Raw genomic sequence first — 14,542 nt, forward strand, 5'->3', positions numbered from 1 at the left:
GTTACTACTGTACATGATTTCATACAGGTAGAAAATAGTAAAAATAATGAAAAGGCCTGGAATGAATACTGTAAATGTGTCAACGTTTGACTGGTACATCTGTGTGGTTTTTAAGTATACCCAGACAGTTATACAGAGAGGATATGATTGAATATATCCTTGGGTCCCTCTGTCATATTTGTTGTTTATTTTTTAGATGGTTTGGATATTGATCAAAATGAAGCCATAACATTGTATTCAAGCCCCCCCGCACACACACACACACACACAATCAATCAATCAAAATCCAGTCTTTCTCCCTTCATGATAGGTACAATCCAGGCCCCCAATCCCAGCTCCTTGATTCTTGATCGCCACTCCAAGTAAAACATATATATATATATATATATTTGGAAGACCAAGGCTGCCTTATTACTGATTGGGACTACGGTCGGCACCTACTCTGGTTGGGACTGACACTGGTCGGGCAATCAGACCCACTAGCCAGTGTCACAGATCTCAGGGAGAGAGAGAGCGTGGACTAGAATACTTAGAGATGTCACTGTGACACGAAATGGAGTGGACAATCAACTGCTGACATGACATTCTAAAGCCTGTCAGACCTCTCAGGCCACTCTTCGTCTTTCTGTTCTGTTCTAGCTGTAAGGTGGTGAGTTCCACCCATACAATGTTAGGTGATTCGAGTACTTGGAAAAACATGACATGAAATCGTCCTTCAATTGAACTATTTCCCATGACAGTTAAGGTAGAACATACTGTATATGGCACTTGTGAATGAAGCACAAGGGACAAACATGACACAGTTTGGATACATTATTAAAGGGGATCCTGTTGCTGAATTCTATTTAGGTGGTGTTAGTCCTACCTGTGGGTTCAGAGTTACTCCAGTTCTGTTGTGCGATCCCTTCAACCAGACTGGTTCTCCTCAATGACTCACCAGTCTCCTATTAGAGAGAAATGAAAAAGGTTGCATCACGGTGGAGGTCTCTGGCTGATTGTTGCCTTCATAATTCTCTTCTCATATCTATCGAATCACCACTGTAGTCTAAGCAGGACTGCTGAGATTGAAAGTCCTACTGAGACTATCCTAATATGGACACTGTGTATATATTTCATGTTATTCGCTCAACCATCGTGTCATGAGTTATTGGTGATGGTGAGAGGTTAGCATGTCTTGTGGGTATTGATTGATTATCCATAATCATGGTAGCATCCACATTAATGTATAAGTGTTAGAAACATATTCTATTGTTATTTACAATGCTGGTTACTCCAACATGACACATATTATTTACCATTAATTTCCACTGGGCTCAAAAAAGTTGAAACACACACATATTTTTTTTTTTACTGCAAATGCATCCAACAAGTTTGTAGGGTCACAAGCTTGATGCAGTCATTCCGTGGTAAGAATATGGTACCAAATACTAAACTTTTGACTACTTGATAAGAATCTTTGTCAATCATTTTTACCCCTACCTTTGAGGGAAAAACATATGACTTGTTGAACAAAATCTATTTCTATGAGCAATTGTATTAGTATTAAAGAAAATAGTTTCCCAATTTCTTGGAGCAAAGAATATTGGTCCGTATTTGAATTATTTGTTTTAAACAGTCATTATTGAGCTTCTTTATCAAGTGTGTCAATAATTTTGGACCCCACTGTGCTGTATATCCATGTAAAAGTAGTTCAAATTCATGACGGTAGTGTGCTAACCACGTTTTTGACAATTTTTGGGTTTACTTTTAGAAAATAATGATATTAAAGGACCAAAATACCCCAACCTCAAAATGGAGGTAATTTCACCCCATTTACAGTCAATGGACAGAATGGGAAGCATGAACTATTGTTTTTATGAGAACCACAGTCCAAGTCCTCGGCACCAACGGGCTGAATATGCAAGTCATTTTGCAGGAGCATTACATCTCTCGTTTGTCTCTTTGTTCTTAATTTATTTATTCATTTTTGAACAAATTACTCCACTCCCCACAAAGAGCCTATAGACGAATGGTAATTGTTGTAGCCCTGCAGGCATCAGTGAATCTTGTTCATTTGCTGCAATTGATTAAAACTAAGTGTGCAAGGCACTGCAAGGAACTAGATCAAGAATCCCACTCCCCCCTCCCTCAAGACAATTAGTATCATCCAGTACTGAGGTATCTGCCAATTCTCATGCTGGGGGAGACTAAACAGATCATTACAGGGGTGGGCAACAAGTCAGATCACTTTGGAAAGTCAGAGGAACCGTGTCAATAATGGACTGCATGGCAAATGTTGCTGATGTGTCTTAGAGGTTACTATTGGAGTGATTCCCCCAGATGCAAAAAGTCTAACAAATTATCATGCCCCATTATGGGTGAATTATTGGTTGGTGTAGTGATGTTGTTCAATGTGTGATCAGACATTATGAATGGGCAATTGCAAATATGCACCAGAGTTGTATGTTTCCTTTAGAAATACAGGTTTAGCTCACAATGATCAAATGAAACTAAGCTGAAAACGCACAGCCAATAAAAATAAAACAAAAGTTGGGATTTTGAACTAGGTAGCACATGAAGTGTCAAGTGTGGAGTTCACCCAGCTCCATCATTTCCTAAATAGAGAACTATTTATCAATCTGGGTCCTGTTTTGGACCTTCAACCATTTCAACTGTTAGCACAACTTTCAAAAATCATATCGATAAGTTATCAACACATAACATTTCCTAAGCCCAAAACAGACATCAATGCAAAATGCAGCACACACGTTAAATGATTAACTTTGCTCCTGGGCGATGTTTCCCGTAGGTACAGATCTGGGATCTTCCAAACCTTAAAAACTGACCCGAGGGGCAACTTCACTCTCCTCCATTTACCTCTTTCACCTGGCGCTGCTCGACTCCAGTGCACTGGTTGGTCATTTGCCCGTCTCCGGCCTTGACCAGAGTGAGGTAGTAGCCACTGCCAAAGTATTTCTTCAAGAACAGGGAGGAGCCATAGCAACACATCTTGCCGTGAGAGATAATGGCAATGCGGTCTCCCAAGATGTCCGCCTCATCCATGTGATGAGTGGAGAGGATGATTGTGCGACCTGCGGGGGAGAGATGGAGAAAACCAATCTATTGATTTCACTCAATGGGTCCAATTTGAGGTGGTAGGGGGGTGGTGTGTGTATGTGTGTGAGTCAGTACTCTGGGAGTGGTTTGTTTGTTTCGTCAACCATCGTGAGAAATAAAGAAAGTTGCACCAAATAAACAACAAATGTAAAGTCATTGAACTGAGCCATGTTTCCACATTGTGTGTTTGTGCTTATTTCCTCATTGTCCAGCCCTCTGTGTCAACACTCACACTGTGCTGCAAAGCAACAAGACTGTGTGTGGGTGGGAATCTGGAACAAATGACAAATTCTGCAATAACAGTCTTCCTTCCAAATCAAGATAGAAAACAACAACTACATACACTTCCACCTAAATAGAATACTATTTAACCAACATACAACTATGCATAGGCCTGGTTAAATAAATCTCCTTGCAGTCCCTTTGTTTTGTTTCTGAACACACTTTCCTTTCTTGTCAGTGGAAGTTATATTTGAGTGAAACCAAATGGCAACCACTGAGAATCCAGACACGACCCCGGAGCCTGCTTATTCACAGAGGGAGGGGTGGGTTATATCATGCCGCCTGAGCTAACATATACTAATTAGCACATTCCTAGTCAATCAGGAAGCAGGCATGACATTTGTGATGAAGTCACAGCATGGTCATCTAGCGGATGTCATTAGCTCACAGCGTGCGTAGTGGCAGCAGTGAAATGTGTCTCTGTTATTGTTGATTGTGCCACATTTCAAAACAGCATAAACGCCCTTTGTCTCCAATATATACTCTGATATGCAAGGAAATTTAGGATTTTAAAGGTTAGCAATACAATGGCTTTATTGAAGTGTAACAGGATATTTACAATTTAAGAGGAAATAATGATGTAACAGGCCACATACTGCAAGACTACTAAACGGATGTGAAATTAGGCCTAAACACTACATGCAACCATTGTGTAAAACAACAATGGGAAAACTAGGAACCCCTACATTACAAGATACTGTAAGTGAAATACACTGTGCTGTTTTGTGGAATTGACAATTGGACCGGCATAATATTGGTGATGGTATTATTAATGCAGTCAAGCTGGTCCCCCCATTTTTCGTCAGATTTGGGTTCATTATTACAAAAGGTCAGGGATATCTGCTGAGCGTGTCGTTTCCCCCCATCCCTGCTAGTTAAATTTGTATCCCCACAGGACGCATTACCTGGATAAGGACACACTCGGAGGTCGTTAGCCATACCCTCACGCAGCAATATGCTATTTTGTTTGGAGAACCTGAGAACCCAAACATTTTTTCCCTCCCACCCCTTGTGCCCTGTCACCATCTGAGCTTCTGAATTTGATCTCTGTGCTATGCTATAGCTCTTTACTAACATGGCCCAGACACCCATTGAGTGCCTCACTGAAATCACATGACTCTGAAAGTATTAAAACCAGCTTGTCATAAACATCAAAATGTAAACATTAGTGGAGCCACCTTATTAGTTTTAGGTAGCATTACGTTTGCTAGCAAAGAGGGATGCAGTACTTAACTAACTGTTAATTTGTCAATCACAATGGTAAAATGTAAACTTGGCACAGCAGCACTACTGTAGCTCGCAAAATAGTGTAGAAACAATTGCTAACTAACTGCAAACACATTTTTTCTGGCTAACTAAGTACCTTGACTAACTGCGGGGAAAAACAATACACTTATTTAACATTAATTAGCAAATGCAAATCTCGTTGCTAGCAAACAAGATGCTGTATCAAATACTGAAAGGTGTCTCCGGTACTGTTTACCATGATGTCTACACTTTCCAATCAGATTATTTCTCCCCAAAGTAGCAAGATAGTTAACTAGCAAAGCTGTCGTAAAAAAAAAGCCTCCAGAATGATGAGAGAGGTGGCTACAGTTGTGTTCATATTTGACCAAATGTGACGGAATGCACTTTCCATGTGTATAAAATGTATGGAAAAGAGCGGTTCTTTGAAGGGGGAAATTGGGAGGATTGCAGCAAGTAGTCCCATGTGATTCGGCACTACTGACATGGCTCATTTTGCATGGCCGTTTGTGCTCGCTGTTGATTTTTCAAGAAATTGCCTTGGTTTACAGGGAGAAATAATAAAAAACACACTGGATGATGGGAGCTGGGAGAAAAATAAATGTGTTTGGTCGGTGTGCAGCCCACTAAGGTATACTGATTTATGGTGTGTTGTGGTGCATTACAGAACAAAGTGATAAATCAAAGTAGTGGGAAACACAGGTACATCTCCTGTGCTGTGAATACATGCAACATAATACTGGTGAAAACCGGAGTTCTAAAATCCTGTATTCCTTTAAGAGTACATCAAATGGAGGGATGCAGACATTCATGCAGTTTAACAGCTGCAAGATAGTTAATAGGTGTGTGTACTTAGGCTAAAGTAAGCACCTTGTACTGCATTCAGAAAATGTTCACTCCTCCTCCATCACCTAGTCTACTTAACTCTAAACTAGTCAATCCTCATCCCTCCTCCTCAAGCCCTCATCTAGTCTACTTAACTCTAAACTAGTCATCCCTCCTCCCTCCTCCTCAGACATCACCCAGTCTACTTAACTCTAAACTAGTCAATTCTCCTCATCCCTCCTCCTCAAGCCTTCATCTAGTCAAGTCTAAACTCTGCACTAGTCAAGCATCAAACTTGACTAGGTGAGGTCTGAGGTAAGATAATATTCCTAATATGGATTCCATAATAACTATATCAATAATGTGGAAACTATTTACACCTGAACAGTACTTGGGCTTTACCTGTTTCACTCAATGAGAAACAGAAAATCTGTCTGAAGTGTTGCAGTTATCGTATTACTAAACCACTAAATAAGCCTGACATTCACCACACTCCATAGCATAGACAGATACGTGTTTCCAATGACATCATCGGTGTGCATCACATGATTTTGACCAACTGTGAGTAGGCATTTCCTACTTATTGGTTGACAATGTCACTGGAAACACTTATCTTTCTCTATCTTTTTTTACTACAAAACACAGAAATGCAACATTTTCACATACAGTCTGTTGATTTTGGGGTGGTGCAGGAGATGAAGATGAAGAACATGAAGATGACAAATTGTGAACTTTTGCTTTTAAGGGACTACGTTCAGAAACATGACTTGCACTTATTTTTTTGGTTGTCTACAACTTTAACTTCAAACAGGCTGTATCTAAAGAGAGTGTTCTGTTTATCCTATCAACAGTACATAGAACATTTCAATTGAGAAAAGTGGGTAGTTACTTATGAATTGGAAGGACAGGGTTTCTTAGTGCCTGTATCCCAACAAATTCTGGAAAAAGTCAAGGGGTATGAATACTTTTTGAAGGAACTGTATGTCAACACCGGCAGATCCCTTACTGTACAAGCAAAGCTTGTTTACACTACTGCTCCAACGGTTGGAATGAATTTGTCCTGATACTGTATTACATAATTTGTCAACAGGGGACTCATTTGTTCTGATACTGTATTAGGTCATTTGTCCTGATACTGTATTAGGTCATTTGTCAACAGGGGATTCATTTGTTCTGATACTGTATTAGGTCATTTGTCAACAGGGGATTCATTTGTTCTGATACTGTATTAGATCATTTGTCAACAGGGGATTCATTTGTTCTGATACTGTATTAGGTCATTTGTCAACAGGGGATTCATTTGTTCTGATACTGTATTAGATCATTTGTCAACAGGGGATTCATTTGTTCTGATACTGTATTAGATCATTTGTCAACAGGGGATTCATTTGTTCTGATACTGTACAAGATCATTTGTCAACAGGGGATTCATTTGTTCTGATACTGTATTAGGTCATTTGTCAACAGGGGATTAATTTGTTCTGATACTGTATTAGATCATTTGTCAACAGGGGATTCATTTGTTCTGATACTGTATTAGATGATTTGTCAACAGGGGATTCAATTGTTCTGATACTGTATTAGATCATTTGTCAACAGGGGATTCATTTGTTCTGATACTGTATTAGATCATTTGTCAACAGGGGATTCATTTGTTCTTCTGATACTGTATTAGATCATTTGTCAACAGGGGATTCATTTGTTCTGATACTGTATTAGGTCATTTGTCAACAGGGGATTCATTTGTTCTGATACTGTATTAGATCATTTGTCAACAGGGATTCATTTGTTCTGATACTGTCTAGATCATTTGTCAACAGGGGATTCATTTGTTCTGATACTGTATTAGATCATTTGTCAACAGGGGATTCATTTGTTCTGATACTGTATTAGATCATTTGTCAACAGGGGATTCATTTGTTCTTCTGATACTGTATTAGATCATTTGTCAACAGGGGATTCATTTGTTCTGATACTGTATTAGGTCATTTGTCAACAGGGGATTAATTTGTTCTGATACTGTATTAGATCATTTGTCAACAGGGGATTCATTTGTTCTGATACTATATTATGTAATTTGTCAATCGGGGATACATTTGCTCTGATACTATATTATGTCATTTGTCAACAGGGGATTCATTTGTTCTGATACTGTATTAGATCATTTGTCAACAGGGGATTCATTTGTTCTTCTGATACTGTATTAGATCATTTGTCAACAGGGGATTCATTTGTTCTGATACTGTATTAGGTCATTTGTCAACAGGGGATTCATTTGTTCTGATACTGTATTAGATCATTTGTCAACAGGGATTCATTTGTTCTGATACTGTATTAGATCATTTGTCAACAGGGGATTCATTTGTTCTGATACTGTATTAGATCATTCGTCAACAGAGGATTCATTTGTTCTTATACTGTATTAGGTCATTGTCAACAGGGGATTAATTTGTTCTTATACTGTATTAGGTCATTTGTCAACAGGGGATTCATTTGTTCTGATACTGTATTAAGTAATTTGTCAACAAGGGATTCATTTGTTCTGATACTGTATTAGGTCATTTGTCAACCGGGGATACATTTGCTCTGATACTGTATTATGTCATTTGTCAACAGGGGATACATTTGCTCTGATACTGTATTATGTCCTTTGTCAACAGGGAATACATTTGTTCTGGTACTGTATTATGTCCTTTGTCAACAGGAGATACATTTGTTCTGATACTATATTATGTCCTTTGTCAACAGGGGATACATTTGCTCTGATACTATATTATGTCATTTGTCAACCGGGGATTCATTTGCTCTGATACTGTATTAGGTCATTTGTCAACAGGGGATTAATTTGCTCTGATACTATATTATGTCATTTGTCAACCGGGGATTCATTTGCTCTGATACTATATTATGTCATTTGTCAACAGGGGATTCATTTGTTCTGATACTATATTATGTCATTTGTCAATCGGGGATACATTTGCTCTGATACTATATTATGTCATTTGTCAACAGGGGATTCATTTGTTCTGATACTGTATTAGATCATTTGTCAACAGGGGATTCATTTGTTCTGATACTGTATTATATCATTTGTCAACAGGGGATTCATTTGTTCTGATACTGTATTAGATCATTTGTCAACAGGGGATTCATTTGTTCTGATACTGTATTAGATCATTTGTCAACAGGGGATTCATTTGTTCTTCTGATACTGTATTAGATCATTTGTCAACAGGGGATTCATTTGTTCTGATACTGTATTAGATCATTTGTCAACAGGGGATTCATTTGTTCTGATACTGTATTAGGTCATTTGTCAACAGGGGATTCATTTGTTCTGATACTGTATTAAGTAATTTGTCAACAAGGGATTCATTTGTTCTGATACTGTATTAGGTCATTTGTCAACCGGGGATACATTTGCTCTGATACTGTATTATGTCATTTGTCAACAGGGGATACATTTCCTCTGATAATATATTATGTCATTTGTCAACAGGGGATTCATTTGTTCTGATACAGTATTAGATAATTTGTCAACAGGGGGTTCATTTGTTCTGATACTGTATTAGATCATTTGTCAACAGGGGATTCATTTGTTCTTCTGATACTGTATTAGATCATTTGTCAACAGGGGATTCATTTGTTCTGATACTGTATTAGATCATTTGTCAACAGGGGATTCATTTGTTCTGATACTATATTAGATCATTTGTCAACAGGGGATTCATTTGTTCTGATACTGTATTAGATCATTTGTCAAAAGGGGATTCATTTGTTCTGATACTGTACTAGATCATTTGTCAACAGGGGATTCATTTGTTCTGATACTGTATTAGGTCATTTGTCAACAGGGGATTAATTTGTTCTGATACTGTATTCGATCATTTGTCAACAGAGGATTCATTTGTTCTGATACTGTATTAGATCATTTGTCAACAGGGGATTCATTTGTTCTGATACTGTATTAGATCATTTGTCAACAGGGGATTCATTTGTTCTGATACTGTATTAGATCATTTGTCAACAGGGGATTAATTTGTTCTTCTGATACTGTATTAGATCATTTGTCAACAGGGGATTCATTTGTTCTGATACTGTATTAGGTCATTTGTCAACAGGGGATTAATTTGTTCTGATACTGTATTAGATCATTCGTCAACAGGGGATTCATTTGTTCTTATACTGTATTAGGTCATTCGTCAACAGGGGATTAATTTGTTCTTATACTGTATTAGGTCATTTGTCAACAGGGGATTCATTTGTTCTGATACTGTATTAAGTAATTTGTCAACAAGGGATTCAGTTGTTCTGATACTATATTATGTCATTTGTCAACCGGGATTCATTTGCTCTGATACTGTATTAGGTCATTTGTCAACAGGGGATTCATTTCTTCTGATACTATATTATGTCATTTGTCAACCGGGGATACATTTGCTCTGATACTATTTTATGTCATTTGTCAACAGGGGATTCATTTGTTCTGATACTGTATTAGGTCATTTGTCAACAGGGGATTCATTTGTTCTGATACTGTATTAGATCATTTGTCAACAGGGATTCATTTGTTCTGATACTGTCTAGATCATTTGTCAACAGGGGATTCATTTGTTCTGATACTGTATTAGATCATTTGTCAACAGGGGATTCATTTGTTCTGATACTGTATTAGATCATTTGTCAACAGGGGATTCATTTGTTCTTCTGATACTGTATTAGATCATTTGTCAACAGGGGATTCATTTGTTCTGATACTGTATTAGGTCATTTGTCAACAGGGGATTAATTTGTTCTGATACTGTATTAGATCATTTGTCAACAGGGGATTCATTTGTTCTGATACTATATTATGTAATTTGTCAACAGGGGATTAATTTGTTCTGATACTGTAGTAGATCATTTGTCAACAGGGGATTCATTTGTTCTGATACTGTATTAGATCATTTGTCAACAGGGGATTCATTTGTTCTGATACTGTATTAGATCATTTATCAACAGGGGATTCATTTGTTCTGATACTGTATTAGATCATTTATCAACAGGGGATTCATTTGTTCTTCTGATACTGTATTAGATCATTTGTCAACAGGGGATTCATTTGTTCTGATACTGTATTAGGTCATTTGTCAACAGGGGATTCATTTGTTCTGATACTGTATTAGATCATTTGTCAACAGGGATTCATTTGTTCTGATACTGTATTAGATCATTTGTCAACATTGGATTCATTTGTTCTGATACTGTATTAGATCATTCGTCAACAGAGGATTCATTTGTTCTTATACTGTATTAGGTCATTCGTCAACAGGGGATTAATTTGTTCTTATACTGTATTAGGTCATTTGTCAACCGGGGATACATTTGCTCTGATACTGTATTATTTCATTTGTCAACAGGGGATACATTTGCTCTGATACTGTATTATGTCCTTTGTCAACAGGGAATACATTTGTTCTGGAACTGTATTATGTCCTTTGTCAACAGGAGATACATTTGTTCTGATACTATATTATGTCCTTTGTCAACAGGGGATACATTTGCTCTGATACTATATTATGTCATTTGTCAACCGGGGATTCATTTGCTCTGATACTGTATTAGGTCATTTGTCAACAGGGGATTCATTTGCTCTGATACTATATTATGTAATTTGTCAACCGGGGATTCATTTGCTCTGATACTATATTATGTCATTTGTCAACAGGGGATTCATTTGTTCTGATACTATATTATGTCATTTGTCAATCGGGGATACATTTGCTCTGATACTATATTATGTCATTTGTCAACAGGGGATTCATTTGTTCTGATACTGTATTAGATCATTTGTCAACAGGGGATTCATTTGTTCTGATACTGTATTATATCATTTGTCAACAGGGATTCATTTGTTCTGATACTGTATTAGATCATTTGTCAACAGGGGATTCATTTGTTCTGATACTGTATTAGATCATTTGTCAACAGGGGATTCATTTGTTCTTCTGATACTGTATTAGATCATTTGTCAACAGGGGATTCATTTGGTCTGATACTGTATTAGATCATTTGTCAACAGGGGATTCATTTGTTCTGATACTGTATTAGATCATTTGTCAACAGGGGATTCATTTGTTCTGATACTGTATTAGGTCATTTGTCAACAGGGGATTCATTTGTTCTGATACTGTATTAAGTAATTTGTCAACAAGGGATTCATTTGTTCTGATACTGTATTAGGTCATTTGTCAACCGGGGATACATTTGCTCTGATACTGTATTATGTCATTTGTCAACAGGGGATACATTTCCTCTGATACTATATTATGTCCTTTGTCAACAGGGGATTAATTTGCTCTGATACTATATTATGTCATTTGTCAACCGGGGATACATTTGCTCTGATAATATATTATGTCATTTGTCAACAGGGGATTCATTTGTTCTGATACTGTATTAGATCATTTGTCAACAGGGGATTCATTTGTTCTGATACTGTATTAGATCATTTGTCAAAAAGGGGATTCATTTGTTCTGATACTGTACTAGATCATTTGTCAACAGGGGATTCATTTGTTCTGATACTGTATTAGGTCATTTGTCAACAGGGGATTAATTTGTTCTGATACTGTATTCGATCATTTGTCAACAGAGGATTCATTTGTTCTGATACTGTATTAGATCATTTGTCAACCGGGATACATTTGCTCTGATACTGTATTATGTCATTTGTCAACAGGGGATACATTTCCTCTGATAATATATTATGTCATTTGTCAACAGGGGATTCATTTGTTCTGATACAGTATTAGATAATTTGTCAACAGGGGATTCATTTGTTCTGATACTGTATTAGATCATTTGTCAACAGGGGATTCATTTGTTCTTCTGATACTGTATTAGATCATTTGTCAACAGGGGATTCATTTGTTCTGATACTGTATTAGATCATTTGTCAACAGGGGATTCATTTGTTCTGATACTATATTAGATCATTTGTCAACAGGGGATTCATTTGTTCTGATACTGTATTAGATCATTTGTCAAAAGGGGATTCATTTGTTCTGATACTGTACTAGATCATTTGTCAACAGGGGATTCATTTGTTCTGATACTGTATTAGGTCATTTGTCAACAGGGGATTAATTTGTTCTGATACTGTATTCGATCATTTGTCAACAGAGGATTCATTTGTTCTGATACTGTATTAGATCATTTGTCAACAGGGGATTCATTTGTTCTGATACTGTATTAGATCATTTGTCAACAGGGGATTCATTTGTTCTGATACTGTATTAGATCATTTGTCAACAGGGGATTCATTTGTTCTTCTGATACTGTATTAGATCATTTGTCAACAGGGGATTCATTTGTTCTGATACTGTATTAGGTCATTTGTCAACAGGGGATTCATTTGTTCTGATACTGTATTAGATCATTCGTCAACAGGGGATTCATTTGTTCTTATACTGTATTAGGTCATTCGTCAACAGGGGATTAATTTGTTCTTATACTGTATTAGGTCATTTGTCAACAGGGGATTCATTTGTTCTGATACTGTATTAAGTAATTTGTCAACAAGGGATTCAGTTGTTCTGATACTATATTATGTCATTTGTCAACCGGGGATTCATTTGCTCTGATACTGTATTAGGTCATTTGTCAACAGGGGATTAATTTGCTCTGATAGTATATTATGTCATTTGTCAACCGGGGATTCATTTGCTCTGATACTATATTATGTCATTTGTCAACAGGGGATTCATTTCTTCTGATACTATATTATGTCATTTGTCAACCGGGGATACATTTGCTCTGATACTATTTTATGTCATTTGTCAACAGGGGATTCATTTGTTCTGATACTGTATTAGGTCATTTGTCAACAGGGGATTCATTTGTTCTGATACTGTATTAGATCATTTGTCAACAGGGATTCATTTGTTCTGATACTGTCTAGATCATTTGTCAACAGGGGATTCATTTGTTCTGATACTGTATTAGATCATTTGTCAACAGGGGATTCATTTGTTCTGATACTGTATTAGATCATTTGTCAACAGGGGATTCATTTGTTCTTCTGATACTGTATTAGATCATTTGTCAACAGGGGATTCATTTGTTCTGATACTGTATTAGGTCATTTGTCAACAGGGGATTAATTTGTTCTGATACTGTATTAGATCATTTGTCAACAGGGGATTCATTTGTTCTGATACTGTATTAGATCATTTGTCAACAGGGGATTCATTTGTTCTGATACTGTATTAGATCATTTGTCAACAGGGGATTCATTTGTTCTGATACTGTATTAGATCATTTGTCAACAGGGGATTCATTTGTTCTGATACTGTATTAGATCATTTGTCAACAGGGGATTCATTTGTTCTGATACTGTATTAGATCATTTGTCAACAGGGGATTCATTTGTTCTTCTGATACTGTATTAGATCATTTGTCAACAGGGGATTCATTTGTTCTGATACTGTATTAGATCATTTGTCAACAGGGGATTCATTTGTTCTGATACTGTATTAGATCATTTGTCAACAGGGATTCATTTGTTCTGATACTGTATTAGATCATTTGTCAACAGGGGATTCATTTGTTCTGATACTGTATTAGATCATTCGTCAACAGAGGATTCATTTGTTCTTATACTGTATTAGGTCATTCGTCAACAGGGGATTAATTTGTTCTTATACTGTATTAGGTCATTTGTCAACCGGGGATACATTTGCTCTGATACTGTATTATGTCATTTGTCAACAGGGGATACATTTGCTCTGATACTGTATTATGTCCTTTGTCAACAGGGAATACATTTGTTCTGGTACTGTATTATGTCCTTTGTCAACAGGAGATACATTTGTTCTGATACTATATTATGTCCTTTGTCAACAGGGGATACATTTGCTCTGATACTATATTATGTCATTTGTCAACCGGGGATTCATTTGCTCTGATACTGTATTAGGTCATTTGTCAACAGGGGATTAATTTGCTCTGATACTATATTATGTAATTTGTCAACCGGGGATTCATTTGCTCTGATACTATATTATGTCATTTGTCAACAGGGGATTCATTTGTTCTGATACTATATTATGTC

General features: G+C 36.9%; 1 protein-coding gene across 3 annotated transcripts in view; it reads right to left on the reverse strand.

Moving 5' to 3' along the window:
- The window catches only part of LOC112259966 (phospholipid-transporting ATPase ABCA1), a 247,860-nt gene that overhangs the window by 123,844 nt on the left and 109,474 nt on the right, over positions 1-14,542 (reverse strand). For all 3 annotated transcript variants that reach the window (XM_042328357.1, XM_024434680.2, XM_024434681.2), the window contains exons 23-24: positions 2,857-3,071; positions 866-944 (exon numbers count right to left, since the gene is read on the reverse strand). In XM_042328357.1, the coding sequence (XP_042184291.1) occupies positions 866-944; positions 2,857-3,071 (294 nt within the window). The remainder of the gene's footprint in view (positions 1-865; positions 945-2,856; positions 3,072-14,542) is intronic.

Source organism: Oncorhynchus tshawytscha, linkage group LG10 (assembly GCF_018296145.1).
Source record: "Oncorhynchus tshawytscha isolate Ot180627B linkage group LG10, Otsh_v2.0, whole genome shotgun sequence".
Lineage (NCBI taxonomy): Eukaryota > Metazoa > Chordata > Actinopteri > Salmoniformes > Salmonidae > Oncorhynchus > Oncorhynchus tshawytscha.